The 15382-nt window shown below is 44.6% G+C and overlaps 1 protein-coding gene across 9 annotated transcripts in view; it reads left to right on the top strand.

Moving 5' to 3' along the window:
• csrnp2 (cysteine and serine rich nuclear protein 2) overlaps positions 1 to 15382 on the top strand; it is a 62356-nt gene that overhangs the window by 42762 nt on the left and 4212 nt on the right. For 4 of the 9 annotated variants that reach the window (XM_033015669.1, XM_033015670.1, XM_033015668.1 and 1 more), the window contains exons 2-4: positions 1715 to 1882; positions 5482 to 5741; positions 12951 to 13247. In XM_033015669.1, coding sequence (XP_032871560.1) covers positions 1723 to 1882; positions 5482 to 5741; positions 12951 to 13247 — 717 coding nt within the window. In that variant the 5' untranslated portion in view covers positions 1715 to 1722. The remainder of the gene's footprint in view (positions 1 to 1714; positions 1883 to 5481; positions 5742 to 12950; positions 13248 to 15382) is intronic. The other 5 variants (XM_033015674.1, XM_033015673.1, XM_033015677.1 and 2 more) reach the window with 4 other exon arrangements.

The raw sequence follows: 15382 nt of genomic DNA, 5'->3' as shown, positions 1-15382 counted from the left end.
TAGCCATTGGTTTATCATATAGTAATTTAACCCATCTAATAAATTTCTCTCCCATATTAAATTTTTGGAGTACTTTGTATAAATACTGCCATTCTACCTGATCAAATGCTTTCTCTGCATCCAGAGATATAACTGATAAGTCTTCCTTTTTTGTTTTGTATGAGTACATTATATTAAAAAGGCGTCTCAGATTGTTAGATGATTGTCTTTTAGCACAGAGATTGGAGACTGGTTTGTTTGTGTTTTGTGGATATTGGCTGACCAAGGTATAATTTCTGGACACACTTGAAGCGAAGTCACTAACGTAACATAGAAAAGATAACAGCCAATTTGTTGACTGCAAGTTCCAGCAAATAGCAATCGTCAGCTCATCTGGTACAAAGTGAGGGATACCTGTCGACTTATGAGACACTTGGGGAAAGTTTGGTGTTGTTTAGGACCTTGGGACCTTCAATGCCCAGCTGAGAGTGCAGCACTCCCTCTTTCTACACTGAAGTGGCGTATGTGGTTGGTTGTGGGTTCTGAACTTGCAACCAACCCTCTGCATGGTGGGAGTTCACCTTCCAGCAGATTTTCTGTGCCAGTGGGACAGTGGAAGTTTGGAGCAGAGAGAGTGAAACTTAGACATGCCCCAAAGTGAATTGCAAGTACTGAGGGCTCACTTGCAGTCAGCATTACAAGCAGGCAAGACGAGTAGGGGGGGGTTGCAAAAAAATGTTCATCCATTGGTGAATTTTCATCTTAAAATGCAGCCCAATTTGTTTTGGAAGCAGCAAAGGATTAGAAAATGATTTGCAAGTGCTCAGATTTCACACTGCGCAGCCTTCTGTGGGAAGCCATTGAGTGGGGGTGTGGATGCATGAATTCATTGGACTCAAACAGTGCTACAGAATGAGTCATAGAATGTAGAAACAGACCATTCTGCCCACCGTTTTGATGCAGACCACCATGCCCATCCACACTACTCTCCTTGCCTGCATTAATTCCATATCCCATGTGGAAAGATTTGCCCTTCATGTCCTCTTTAAAGCTATCTTGCACATTAAACCTATGCCCATTAGTTTTTGACACCACACTCATAGGAATGAGACTCTCGGTAACTGGCCTATCTATGCCTCTTGTACATTCATATGCCACATTGTGCAAGTGATTTGATGAAATGGAGGGATTCTTTTGTGTTGACATTTAGTGCACGAGTGACAAGCTAATTCTGAAAGAGCGTCAAAGTGTGGGAGTGTTACATAGAAACATAGAAAATAGGTGCAGGAGGAGGTCATTCGGCCCTTCGAGCCAGCACCGCCATTCATTGTGATCATGGCTGATCAAATCAGTAACCCGTGCCAAGTGTTTGGACATGACTGAAGAGCTCCAGTGATAGAATTTCTGGCCGCATTTTGAGGAACGGTAGGGGAGTTTTCCTTGGTGCTAAAGGAACAAAATGTATCCCTTGCCCACCAATCATAAAACACATTATCTGTTCACTTTCATGTTGCACTTTGTGGCAGCTTTCTCTGCACAAATTGCCGGTCTAAATTACAACTCTAGCTGCATTTTTGTGACATCCTGGGGTTGGGATTGGAAGCGTAACTTTATTTTCCGTAATTCCGGTGATCTAAAGATGCTGATCCACATGCTGATGATGATTATTACTTATATAATGAGGGGAGGTGACGGTAATAGTTCTGTGCGGTGACATTCTCCTTCTCTTTAACAGGGTGAACAATGGAGGTAGAAGTGAGTGTGAACCTGAAGCGCAAATTTGAAGAGGTGGACGGTTCGTCCTTGTGCTCTTCACCCAAGGAATCGGATGATGATGTTTCCAGCAGCGACAGTGCAGACAGCTGTGACAGCCTCAACTCTCCCAGCTCCAGGGAGTTGCGCCGTAGGTGTCTCAAGCATTTGAACGGGGCAGCGCCTCACCTTTGTATTGCAGCCTTAGCATGTTTAGTGTTTTAGTTGTCCTCACTAAGTGGTGAGAATAGAAAATCAAATCGTAACCCTAGTGGGATGTGGGAATTTTTGCCCTGTCAATTTTGAAACGGAAACCCCCAAAGCCGGTATTCTACAGCCTTTCTGTTCCTGTGCCGATATTCAGCCTACTTGACCTCTATGCTGGGAGTTTGTGCTTTTTTCATATTTAAAACAACCTAGAACATTGTCAAATAAGGAAAGATAGAGGTATCTTACACAGTGGTGGAAATGTTTCCATTCCGAGAGGAGGGAGAGAAACTAGAGGGGGACGAGGCAACTGATAGCCAGGACCACTGTGAATGTTTCTGAATGGGATGTGGCATCAGTCCCTTCCATTTATTCTTGCCTGCATTGTTTGCCTTTTTAAGTATTCACAACATGAAAAGGAGGAATAAATAAGGCTGCAAGAAAATTAGTGAACTGAATGTTGATGATTATCAACAGTCTGTATTTTATTTCATAGCAGCCAGGACAACAGGTACGAGCTACAACCTTGTTTTTAATCAATCCAGTGAATATTGTTTTTTCTCAAAGAGCTTTAAAGATGGCGGAGCTGGACTGAATTTACTCCCACATCCATATAAGCAATCACTTTTTAATCTGCAAGGATCTCTGGCCAGGGTTCATTGCAAAGGAGGTGGTTCAGCCCATCGGGATGTGCAGACTCTTAAGTTCACACTACCTTAAGCTTTTTTCCCCCATAGCCCTTTACCTCATCTGTTTCAAATTATCCAACCTTTTGACAGTTGTTGCCTTGACTGTTCCATATAACCATATAACAATTACAGCACGGAAACAGGCCATCTCGGCCCTACAAGTCCGTACCGAACAACTTTTTTCCCTTAGTCCCACCTGCCTGCACTCATACCATAACCCTCCATTCCCTTCTCATCCATATGCCTATCCAATTTATTTTTAAATGATACCAACGAACCTGCCGCCACCACTTCCACACCGCTACCACTCTCTGAGTAAAGAAGTTCCCCCTCATGTTACCCCTAAACTTCTGTCCCTGAATTCTGAAGTCATGTCCTCTTGTTTGAATCTTCCCTATTCTCAAAGGGAAAAGCTTGATCACGTCAACTCTGTCTATCCCTCTCATCATTTTAAAGACCTCTATCAAGTCCCCCCTTAACCTTCTGCGCTCCAGAGAATAAAGACCTAACTTATTCAACCTATCTCTGTAACTTAGTTGCTGAAACCCAGGCAACATTCTAGTAAATCTCCTCTGTACTCTCTCTATTTTGTTGACATCCTTCCATGTGACAACTGATTCCGCTCCACCCCTCATTCTCAAACAGTCTCTCGGTAAATCGACCGGTGGTGGTGGGGGGGGGGGGGGGTGATGGGTGGTGGTGGTTTGGTGGTTCGCTTTAATTTGTTCTATTTGATCTTATTTGATTGTGCACGCCGGGTTGATTGCATTAGTCGAAACAGGGCGGACCACGTGAAGGTTGCAATCTCCCACCCCGTTTGGTCTGCTGATTTGCTGGGAATGGGCTTTGCTGTGTTGGCATTGGCTAATTTTGACTTTCACATTCCTGAAATAACTCTTCTGTTCACCAACTTGAAATGTCCTCACTAAGCACAGAAAAACAGGTGCTTTTGGAATTGTGACGCTGGGTAGGGTTTAGAGGGATATATAGGCCAAATGCGAGCAAATTGGACTGCAGCCCTGAATGGCAACTTGGTTGGCATGGACAAGGTGGGCTGAAAGGCCTGTTTCCATGCTGAAGCTCAATGATTCCATAAATCTAAGTGTGTCTGTAGCACACTTAGAAGGACCGAATTGCCCTTCTGGGTTGGACTCAGCTGATTTTATCCAGCATTTTGCTGAGTGTAGGGTCGTGGTGTCTATCACAAGTGTCATGGTGGTAGTTATTACATTCCTGCCAATTCTACATTTCATTCACTGTTAAGCTGAAAATCATGCTCGCTGTATAATAGGCATCTGATGCAATATTGCCTGTTTCGCATTAACCTCACTACTCTCAAAAATAACTCTGTGTTTTTATTTTACAAACTTGGTACAGTGTTCATCAAGGACCAGCATGTGGTGTTCTGGTTGTGAAGTCGGTTGCCTTTCCCATCAGTCTCTGCAAGCCACTTGATTAAAAAAGACACGGATAGCAAAGAATTAGTAGCGACCTTGCCGCACAGACGAGTGGGTCAGGAAGGGGAAACCGAAATGTTTGAATTTAAGGGGCAGGGGGGGACACTACCTCTCTTGCAAAGAGCTTACATGCCTTTCTGCAGCTGGGCTGCAACAAAGTAGTCTTCACAATGGGCTCCGTGAGAAACAATCATCTGTAGAGATCAAACTAATGGGCCTTACAAAACTGCTGAGGTGATGTGTTTGTTTCCTGAAAATTGGAAATGGTGCTCCCAGAAACCTGTTCTTCCTGTGTCAGTGAAAGGCTCTGTTCAATTTCAACCACATTTCACAGATGATTTCCCTTTGCCCAGACACTGTCTGTTTCTCACAAAGGGACAAGCCGCTTTAATTTGATGTAATCCTTCCTTCGTTGCTTCAGATGATTGATGGACCCTGAAGAACTCGCTGTTCTGACACTGACCTTTGAGTTCAGGATTGGACTTAAAAAGCTTTTCTCCCCCTCCGCCAAGGTGAATTGTAAGGATGTTGGACTCCGAATGTCGACTCGCCTGGGTTCTCTGAGCAGTCAAACCTGCCTCTCACCAACAGGACTAATATCATGGCAGAGGTTTAAAAGCTCATCTGGCTTTCTGACTCTGCGGCAGGGGTCTTCCCTCTTGGGGTCTCGGGGGATGTGGATAGTTCCTTTAAAAAAAAAAAATTAAAACAATTTGATTTTAAATTGGCAAGTACACATAAGGTTGAATTGTTTCCTATATAATATGATTCTGAAAGTCATAGAGAGATATAGCACGGAAACCGGCCCTTTAGACCACAGAGTACACATCGACTGTCCATGACTCATTTGCGCTAACTACGTTAATCCTATTTTAATTTTCCCCACATTCTCATCCACTCCTTCCAAATTCTACTACTCTTCTGCCCACTAGAGGCAATGCACAGTGGATAATGAACTTACCGACCCGCACGTCTTTGGGATGGGGGGGGGAAGAACATGCAAACTCTATATGCACAAAGCATCAGAGGTCAGGATTGAACCTGGTTCTCTAGCACTGAGGCAGCGGCACTACTAGCTGTGCTGTAGTGGTCTAAGTGTTAGTGTTTTTAATTCCCTCTTGCCTAGCCTTCCTATTTGAAAAAAAGACGTGCAATTTTGAGCACCAGACTGTTTTGCAGCCAATTAGGTACTTTTTCTTTTGAAGTGCTCGTTATGGAGGAAACTTGCCAGGTAGTTTGTGCACGGCAGCCTCCCACAGGGGGTCTTCAAAAATGGATAGATTCGACTAGTGTGCCCTCTCCGTGAATGTTGGTGCACTGTGTGTGTGCGTGTGTGTCTTCTGCTCCCTTGTACCGTTCACAGAGCAGTGACTGACAACCCCTCTGCTCTGTTTCAGCAACCTCAATCCTAAAGAAGCACAAGCGGCTGAGGGTCAAGAACGTTCGCTTTGATCAGGTCACTGTCTACTACTTCACCCGCCGCCAGGGATTCACCAGTGTGCCCAGCCAAGGTGGCAGCTCCCTCGGCATGGCCAGGCGCCACAACTGCATCCGCAGGTACACACTCTGCGAGTATGCTCAGGAGCAGGAACACCTTCACCGGCAAATGCTTCGTGATCATTTGAAGGAAGAGAAACTCAATGTGCGCAAAATGAAGGTAAATAAAATGTGTATGGCTTGTTGGTATGTTTGGCAGTCAGAGTTGTGGAAATGTTTTCCTCTATCTCCTGAAATTTTCTCCAATATAAATTCTACTGGAGTAACTTGCAAGTAATTTAAAAAAAAGCGAATTATATGAATTATATTGGATTAGATAGTGACCCTTGCAGAATTCTTAAGATTCCTTTGGCAAATATTCATTAATGTCCAATCAGCGTGAAACCTCAACACTGTCCATTGTGAATATTTGATGCTGAAACTATGTTCAATTGAATGCAAGTGCTCTTTATTTCGACCAGCTACTTTAGGAATGGTGATTTAAGGATTAAAATTGTCATCTCTAACATTGTTTCAAAGGAAATTGTATGTCCATATTGAGAAGTAGTGATGGAGAAATGGGCTGTGTTTTTTATACTTCATCACAAAAATACAACTGCCAAAAATACAGCTCCCTTGGCCCCACACGTCCCGCAGGGAATCACTCCATTGGCAACTCTTTAATGTTGGTCTTAATTTTTGTGTTCATGTTTCTGAAACAGGATTTGGATACAAGACATCCTGACTCTGATGTAGGAATCAGGAGGTCATCTGATGCACATGACAAAGGGAAGGGTGTGTTGGGTGTCGAATTCTGCTTGTTTATGTTGCTATGAACTGACCTTATTGTGGTCTCTGCTGAGTGCATTCATCTGCACACCTTTGCTTGGAATGAACTTCAGAGATTCAGTACAGAGTGAGTCGCAACTGCTCCCAAAAAGGGCACCACAGCCCTCAACCATGTCTTGTGATGACACCTCCCTCTGCCGTGTGCTGCCAGCATTTTCTCGCAGACTTTGACGGGTGTACAATTTTGAGGCGATGGTATCTAATTGGTGGAGGAAGGTGTGAATAGATTTTGCTGGAGTTCTGTCACCTTTCTCCCTCTTTTCATTCCATGGTTGATTTCACTAGTCAAATATAAATGAATTTGGGACACAGAGTACTGTGATTATAATTCGGCAAAAGCTCAGAATTGAGTATTATACACAAGGCTCTTTCGACAATTTTCACTAAGAACTTGGCAAGTCTGTCCATGACCATTCGTTGTCCCACTTTTTGGTCTGCCCAAAATTGTTTGAAGACCTGCCTGTTCTTTTCAGTAGTGTTGCTACGTGTGCTGAACAAAGTGTTCCAATTGCATGCAGCAGGTGGAACATGGTGGCAGTCGCTTGGGTTGATTGCTTTGTGAAATAATTGGAGGAGCAGAGTTTATTAACACGTTGTCACATCACAGCGGCTGTGTCTCGCACTCTGCTTGTTGGTGCATGCTCAGTGTGCCTTTACTCAAATGACTGCTCAAATGAGAAACTCTTTGCATGACAGTGCAAGCTCTAGCTTTTCAGAAAGGTGTCTGAAAATCTTGGTGTCTGGCAAGACCTCCTCTGTTGCTCAGAGTTCTTTGATGTTTGCACAGCCTTTTAAGGAGAGATGGTGACACAAGAAACTGCAGATGTTGGAATCTTGAGTAAAACGCAGCGCTAGAGTAACATGGTGGGTCAGGCAGTATCTGTGGTGAGAAATGGACATGATATTTCGGGTCATGACCCTTCTTCAGGGTTTATGTTTTAGTCAGCCCAGTCCTAGTTCACTACATGCCCCGTTCCTGAGTGACTCGGGGGTGTAGAAATTTCCCTAGATTCCCTCAAACTAGAAAGCCAAGAGAAGCAGCCTCCCACCCTTCTTCAGAATGTAGACAAACATGCTGGAGAAACTCAGCGGGTGAGGCAGCATCTATGGAGCAAAGGAAAATTCGCTACATAGATGCTGCCTCACCCGCTGAGTTTCTCCAGCATTTTTGTCTACCTTTGATTTTCCAACATCTGCAGTTCCTTCTTAAACCCTTCTTCAGAATAGTGCCTTTAGGAATCTTGTGTAAACCCGAGGCACAGAGGAAGAGGCCCCTCGGTCTAACAACTCGTGGAAAAGGGGAGTAGGAGGGTCCAGTGGAGGAGCAAGACACAACTGAGACCAACGCCTCTGGTGGGAGACCCCAGGAAAGCTTTGGGATGAATTAAGAGGAAGAGAGTCAGCTCTCACAGAGAAGTAACATAAGAAATAGTCTCACATAATCATTGGGCCATACAGCACAAAAACGGGCCCTTTGGCCCACCTTGTGCATGCTGACCAAGTTAGTCCCGTTTGCTGCATTCAGCCCATAGCCCTCTAAACCCCTCCTATCCATATATCTGTCCAAAATAAGAGCGGGAGGGCCACTCGAGCCTGCCCCACATTAACTAAGATCATGGTTGATCTGAACTTGGCCTTGGCTCCACTTTCCTGCTTGATTATCCTTGATTGATTGAAGGTCGAAAACACTGTCTCGGCCTGTAATATATTTATTGACTCCTCCTTCACAGTTCTCCAGAGGAGAGAATTCCAAAGATTCATGTCCTTCAATATAAATAATTCCACCTCTTCTCTGTGTTAATTAGATAACTAACCCCTTATTGTGCTTCTCGTGTTAAGTTCTTCCACAAGGGGAAACATCCACTCAGTATCCACACTGTTAAGCCCCCTCAAATCATCTCTCGTTCTTTTGAACTCCTGTGAGCATAGGACCAGCTGTTCAATTGCTGCTCAAAAGTCATCCCCTTCACCACAGCGAACATTCTAGCACATGATGGAGGCACAAGAATGGCAGCTGAATTCAAGCGAGTTATCCCCAGCCCTGCTGTGGGTGGTTTATGGGGGGGAATTATGTTCTCATGTGAACTGCCTTGCTGTTCCAGTATTTTTAGAAAGAGCAAATGTATTGTTGTAAAACAAAGGTGTGAATAAAACTTGAATGGTAGATTCAAGAGAATTTATTGTCATGTGTCCCAGATAGGACAATGAAATTCTTGCTTTAAATGTCATAAATTCAACCTCTCTCCTTAGTTCGTGCCAGCACCTGGGTGCAGAGAGCAAATAGTAATTGGGCGTTTGTGTGCATGTTCTCAGTCCACCACACAGCCCTGATTTTCAAAGCATTTATGTGTGTTTAAATCATTTAACCTACATGGGAGAAATGCTTTCTGAGATATGGAGTAGAACAATTTTTGTAAAATTATAACAAACATAAACCTTTCAATAAGCTTCCCATGGCCATGTGTGCTGAAGAAGCACACTGCACCAAATTGTATCAGTAACTAGTATTTTCCAAGGAGAATGTTCTTTGAGATAAATATAATGTCTTTAGCATTTATATTCCCCCCTCATCGCCAAGTCATCAACTTTATTTTTCTCTCCTATAGAATTGCTTGTTCCAATCTGCAGTTTCAGGGCCAATTCAATGTAAAGCCTTGTTATCATTGTCTCTCAAGGTAATGCTCAAGGCTGCTCTTGAATTGCTGGTGCCCTAAGAGACGGGTCTTGTTGCTGTGGTTTAGTTATTAATGTTTCCAATACATTTAGTTTGGTACAGAGACCTATCAAAACCTGATGCCCCCTGCTCAAGCAAATTGTAGGCAACATTCGCTACCCTCGTTAATCATCTTCACTTCCTATATAACATTTGTGAGACGGGACCTCTCCCATTGTCATGCTAACTATCCCGAGGTCGAGGGCAGCAAGTGCATGGTACACCATCGCCTGGAGGTTCTTCCTCCAAGTTGCCTGCCATCCCAACCAGTAAATGTAATCTTAGCTGTTCCTTGTCACTTGATCTGACTCCTGGAACCCTCTCCCCAACAGCAATGTGGGAGCACCTTCACCAGAAGGATGGCAACAGTTCAAGATGGTGGCTCACCCCCACCTTCTCAAGGGCAGTTAGTGATGGCACTAAATGTTGACCTTGCCAGTGATACCCAGATCCAAAACAACAAATTAAAAGCCAAAACAAAGTTCTGAACATGGAAGGTGTTCAAAATTGTTTTTGTTTAAATAAAAACCCTTCTTATTTGGCAGTGAAAGTGGGGGGTGGGGGGGGGGGGGGAAGAGAGAGAGGGGACATGATATGTGGGAGGAAGAGACAATGGCTCAGAATGGTGGTCTTAGAAATGGACTTCAGATGGAATCTGTTTATTTAATGTTTGGAAGGAGTGCAATCTGAGCAGAGACGTGCTCCAAAATTCATCCTTCTCAAATGAAACCACAGGTCTAAAGGATCTTCTCCCCAGCCCTCCCTTGTCCCCTGACCTAATGGGACAGTGGAAATGGGGAACTGATAATGAGATCGCGTGGAGTGAATCCTGTTTATAAATACAAATAAATCCGAATAACTGCTCAGTTTAGAATCCAAGTGTTGATGTCGGGGATAATTATAGATTGACACATCATGGAAACTGCTGGGCTGTGACAAATGGCTTGTACACTCACTGTAGTCTCCATGATGAAGCCCCCCCTATGTGTTGCTACTTGCACTTAGCCCACAGCACTTTGCCAGCTCACCGTTGAGTGGATGTGTGCGTATATATGAGCTGTTCAGTGCAGTTCGGCATGCTCTGCCCTTGTGCACGTTGTTTCCTTGTGATGATGCTCCACCATGGCTACTTGCACAACCTGTTACAAACTACCCCACTCCACAAGCAGGACTGAACGTTGCCAGGCCGTGCTCTTCCTGTGACATTGGAATATTGTACCTGGTCCAGAGAAGCCTACCTCAGGTGACTGGGTTCTTTGGCCGCGCACCATTATGAATCACTTAGATGAACCATGGGGGTCCATGAAAACGGATACTCTTTAGTGAAAGTTTAGCACATTTGCATCGTCATTTGAGTAATTGTCTTTTTCTATTGGTTTTCTTCCTGCAGGCCGTGGCCCCGTTTAGTGATTAGGCTGACGATGGCAAAACAGTGACTACTTTACCAACCTGAAAGAGTTCATGCGCACTTTTCACTGGATATCTCTGAAATGGTTTTTCAGCGTTTTATGGAGACATTGACAAAGCCTCTTACTACCTTTGTGTACTTTTCTCAAATGAGGAAAATTTGTTTTATTAGCATTTTATAATAAACATTGTAACCTCGCCTTGCATTCCTGCTTTCTGTCCTAAACAAAGGTCATGTTAAGGGCTATGGGTTTGAGGATGAAGTAATCTCAAACTTGATTTACAAGATTTGCACAGATACCTCCCAGTGCAGTGTGGACACCCTTGGGGCCACAGCTGATGTTGATTGATCTTCCTCCCACCTCCCCTTCCACACATCGAGAGATAATACAAGCATTGTGGAGGGATGGCACTGCTTGTGGAGATTACTATGGTGCCACCATTTTGTTGTCCTTGTACCAAAGATTCCATCCAGCAACCCATATCAAGAGCTGTCAAACACCTCTCCTTGGAAATGGAGAAACAAGGAACTGGAGATGCTAGTTTACAAAATAGAGAGACAAAGTGCTGGAGTAACTCAGCGGGTCAGGCAGCATCTGTGGAGAACATGTACAGGTGACATTACAGGTCGGGTTTGGACCTTTCTTCAGATTGATCGCCCTACCACAAAGCCTATTTTTTTTTTGTTGGAATAATAGGCAGATGCTTAGACAAAGGCCAGAGATGAAAAGACAAAAGGTGTGACATTTGGATAGAAATTGTGACGCCAGAGAAAGGAAGGGGAGGGGATAAATGGGTGTGAATCCAGGTGGGGCACAGGGAAGAGGCGTTGGGGGAGAGAGGAAGAAGGGGGACGTGTTTTTGGTTAGTTACCTAAAATTGGAGAATTCAATGTTTATATTGTTCAGTTGTATGCTGCCCAAGCGGAATATGAGGTGCTGTTCCTCCAGTTTACATGTGGCCTCACTCTGGTAATAGAGGAGGCCCAGGACAGAAACTGGGAGTTGTTGGGTTTGTGGTTGATGCCAGTCGATGGACCTTTCACCTACATTCCTTCCTTCGACTTCACCATTTACAAATCTTCTATGCTTATTTCACACCTATTGCTTTTCATCTCTGGCCTTTGTCCAACCATCTGCCTGTATCATTTAAAAAAACCCTCGCCTGTATCCACCGATCACTTGCCAGGCTTTATCTTCTCCTCCACCTTAATCTCCCCCACCCCCTTATCGCAATCAGTCTGAAGAAGGGTCCCAACCTGAAATATCACCTGTCTGTGTTCTCCAGACTTGCCGCCTGACCCGCTGAGATACTCCAGCACTTTGTCTTTTCTCTCTTTAAATGGTTCTGCTACTAGGAGGAACTTTTTAGTCTGGGGTCTGTGGCTCAGAACCCAACTCCAAAATAGCATGGTTACAATGAGCCCCACAATTAATTGACAATGGGCACCATAACATGCATTTAAGGTTCATGTGGCAGTTCACTGGAGATGTAACCATCCAGGATTTTTTCTGGACTCGAGCATTAAAGATTCGTCTCCAGGACAACCCAAAGAAAAACGAAGTCGTGTACAAAGAAAACTTTTCAATATTGATCAAAAGTCGGTCAGAAACCAGCATTTGCAGTTCCTTGTTACATTTTGACTGCTCCACTACGAAATCTCCTCTGACATGCCTACTTTGAAGAAGTTCCCTTCCTTTGCCCGTAAGGAGTTCTGTGAGACCCTCTTTCCCCGCTCCCCCTGCAATCAATCTGAAGAAGGGTCCTGACCCTAAACGTCATCTATCCATTTTCTCCAGAGATGCTGCCTGACATGCTGAGTTACTTCAGCATTTTGTCTTTCTTTAGAAATGGTCTTCATGTTGGCTAATGAGTCAGACTTTCCATTTGGCCGAGGGAAGGCCTGACTATGCGAATGTGCGTGTTTGGCAACCTTTATAGGAGTGTGAGGGGTAGAGCAGTTGCAGGAAGGAGAAGTGACCAAGCCTCCGTGAATGCCTTGAGCCAGAGTTGGCGCAAAGGGGTGACCTGGGCAGGTGAAGGTACTGCACTGATGTGTAATGATGCCAAATGACAGGGTTGGTACCAAGGCTGTTTCTTCACACATGAGAGTGAATCCAGCAGTGAGGTTTGAGGGACCACCTGTTCAAGGCGAAGTTGAGGAGATATTCCTTTGTGCAGAAGGTTGTGATCCTCTGGGATTCACTTCCACCCCCATATAGCCTTTTGCTCAGTACATTCAAGGCTGAATCTGACAGATCATTTCGACAGGGAATGGGGACTGGGTGGCAGAGAAGTACAGGATCACCCATGATCTTAGTCAATCACACAGCAGAATTGAGTGGCTGTCTTGCCACGCAAGTCTAGGTACTTGCAGCACAGGCACCTGGACTTAAACCACTCTAATCTTTTCCCCAACAGTTGACCAAGAACGGTATGGTTGAGTCGGAGGAGGCCAATGTACTCACCATTGATGACGTTTCCGATGATGACATTGATGTGGACAGTATTGAGGTAGATGACTATTTCTTTTTACAACCACTACCCACAAAAAGGCGAAGAGCTTTGTTACGTGCATCGGGCGTCAACAGGATTGATACGGAGGAAAAGCACGAGCTACGGGCCATTCGCTCATCCAGAGAGGAATGCGGGTGTGACTGTAGGTTTTACTGTGATCCCGAGGTGTGCCCCTGTAGCAAAGCAGGAATCAAGTGCCAGGTAAGGTCTACGTTTCTGGCCAATAGGAATGACTTTTGTACAACTCCAGGAGAGCAAAATGGCTTTTATTTTTTGTGCAAACATTTTGTGTGATTTATTTTGTTTTTTAACATGCCTGATGCTGTGGGAGCGGATTATAAATTCTTAGTAATACAGTGCAGATTTAAAATAGAACCCAACTGGGAAGGTGGGATGGAGTTGGTAGATGCAAGCTATTGAATGTCCATGTTCATCTCAACACCAGCAGGATAAAAATCCCAAGCATAACAACTGTGGGATGGAGAGCTGGAGGGATTTGGTGGTGGGAATGGGCAGAGGACATTTCAGGTCAGGACCCATCTTCAGACTGATGGAGTAGGGGGGGAGAAAGCTGGTCGTGAGAGGTAAGGGCAAGGAGTGAGGTGAAAGCTGGCAAGTGGAAGGTGAATCCAGATGAGGAAAGGTTGATTGAACAATTAGTTGGGTGGAGATGGTTACCAAGACTGGAGGAGACGAGTGGAGAAGACAAAAGGGTCCAAATGGTGGAATCTGACAAGGAGGGTGAGGTGTGAAGAGTAGAATGACAGGTGGGGATGAGTTGGGTGGAAAAAAGAGTTGGGTGGAAAGGAGCAGGGAGGACTGGGAGATCAGCAGGTGGAGGAAAGGAAATGAACTGGATGATGTGGGCAGGGAAATGGAAAGAAAGTATTTTGATGGGTGGAGGGGGGGTGGTATCGCTTACCGAGGTGGAATATGAGACGTTGGTCTAGCAGTTTGCATGTAGCCTCACTCTGGTAGTGGAGGAGGCCAAGGATTGATCAAATGTCTGTGTCTTTCCTTGCATTATGTTTCTGACATGAAATTACCGGGTTTCTCTGTAATTAAGTACATAAAATCAGACCAAGACAAGGCCTTCAAGACTGTTCCATTACTTGTTGTCGACTTTCTTGCCTGATCTTTCAGCCACCCTCGCCTTCCAACTGCTTGGCGGCTGACATCCACCGGTGGGGAGAATTCCAAAGATTTCTGAAAATGATTGTCTCGGGGCTAAATTGGCAGCCCCTTCTCACATGGGAGCCCCTGGTTCGAGACTCTGGTCAGAGAGAATTGTGACATTACTCATTCTAGACTCCTTTAAAGTGGGTGTAACTATGAATTCTCTCCTCTTCAAGAGATCCTGACAGGGCAGACGTTGTCACTACAGCCAATGAAAACCTGGCAGCTGACTGGTCTTGAAATTTGCCAATTTGGCCCTCCCTGACCCTAGTGTGGATGAGGGTTTACTATCCAGGTCATTGGCTCGTCGATCCTCCATGAACTCAGACCAAGTGAACATCAGTAGGCTGTCCCACCACGCTGGGTCCTGGCCTCGGCTGGTTCACAAGATGACGCACATAAACATGTAGGTGTGGAGAACAATTAGGAGGCAAATGGTACGTTCAACTTTATTGCAAGAGGGGATGGATAGAGAAGTGCAAGGATATTTGCTGAGGTTGCACAGGGCTTTGGTGGGATCACATTGGACTAATGTCTGCAGTCTCAAGCTGAAGGAAGGACATGCCTGCTTTGGAGTCAGCGCAGCATTAATTCACTGGATCGGTTCCTTAGATGAAGGATTGCCCACGAGGAGAAAGATTGGGGTAAACTCATTGGAATTTAAAAGACATATTCTGCTTGATGCAGAGTGTTAAACCAGGGGTCAGAGTATAAAGCTAACACAGATGAGGAGAAACTTGACACAATTTTCAAATCTTTGGCATGCTGCCTGAGGTCATTCACCATTCAAATCCATCAGTGTGATCCTCTTATTTCCTGCTGCCTCATATGCGTGTCCCTTTAAATTCACTTCAAACACTTCGATTCAGATTGGTTGTCGTATACACCAGGGTGCAATGCACCTTCGCTTGAATCTCAAACTCTTGCATATACAGTATGTGATAATGATATCTACAACAATAGATACAATGACAAAAGCAACATGGCAGAATGGTGCGAAAATTTTAATACAATCTGAAGTAGCATGAAACAGAAATGAAATGCAGTAATGGAATTACCTAATGAGGTAGAATTACGAATGTTAGTGCTCTGTGTGGGAGCATGTTTCACATTCTCATTGTAGTTTCCACAAGTGGAAATATTCTCTTTCTATCCACTCT

The sequence above is a fragment of the Amblyraja radiata genome, chromosome 46 (genome assembly GCF_010909765.2).
Source record: "Amblyraja radiata isolate CabotCenter1 chromosome 46, sAmbRad1.1.pri, whole genome shotgun sequence".
NCBI lineage: Eukaryota > Metazoa > Chordata > Chondrichthyes > Rajiformes > Rajidae > Amblyraja > Amblyraja radiata.
Note: the sequence above shows the minus strand (reverse complement) of the source record. Positions and strands in the feature narration are given on the sequence as shown.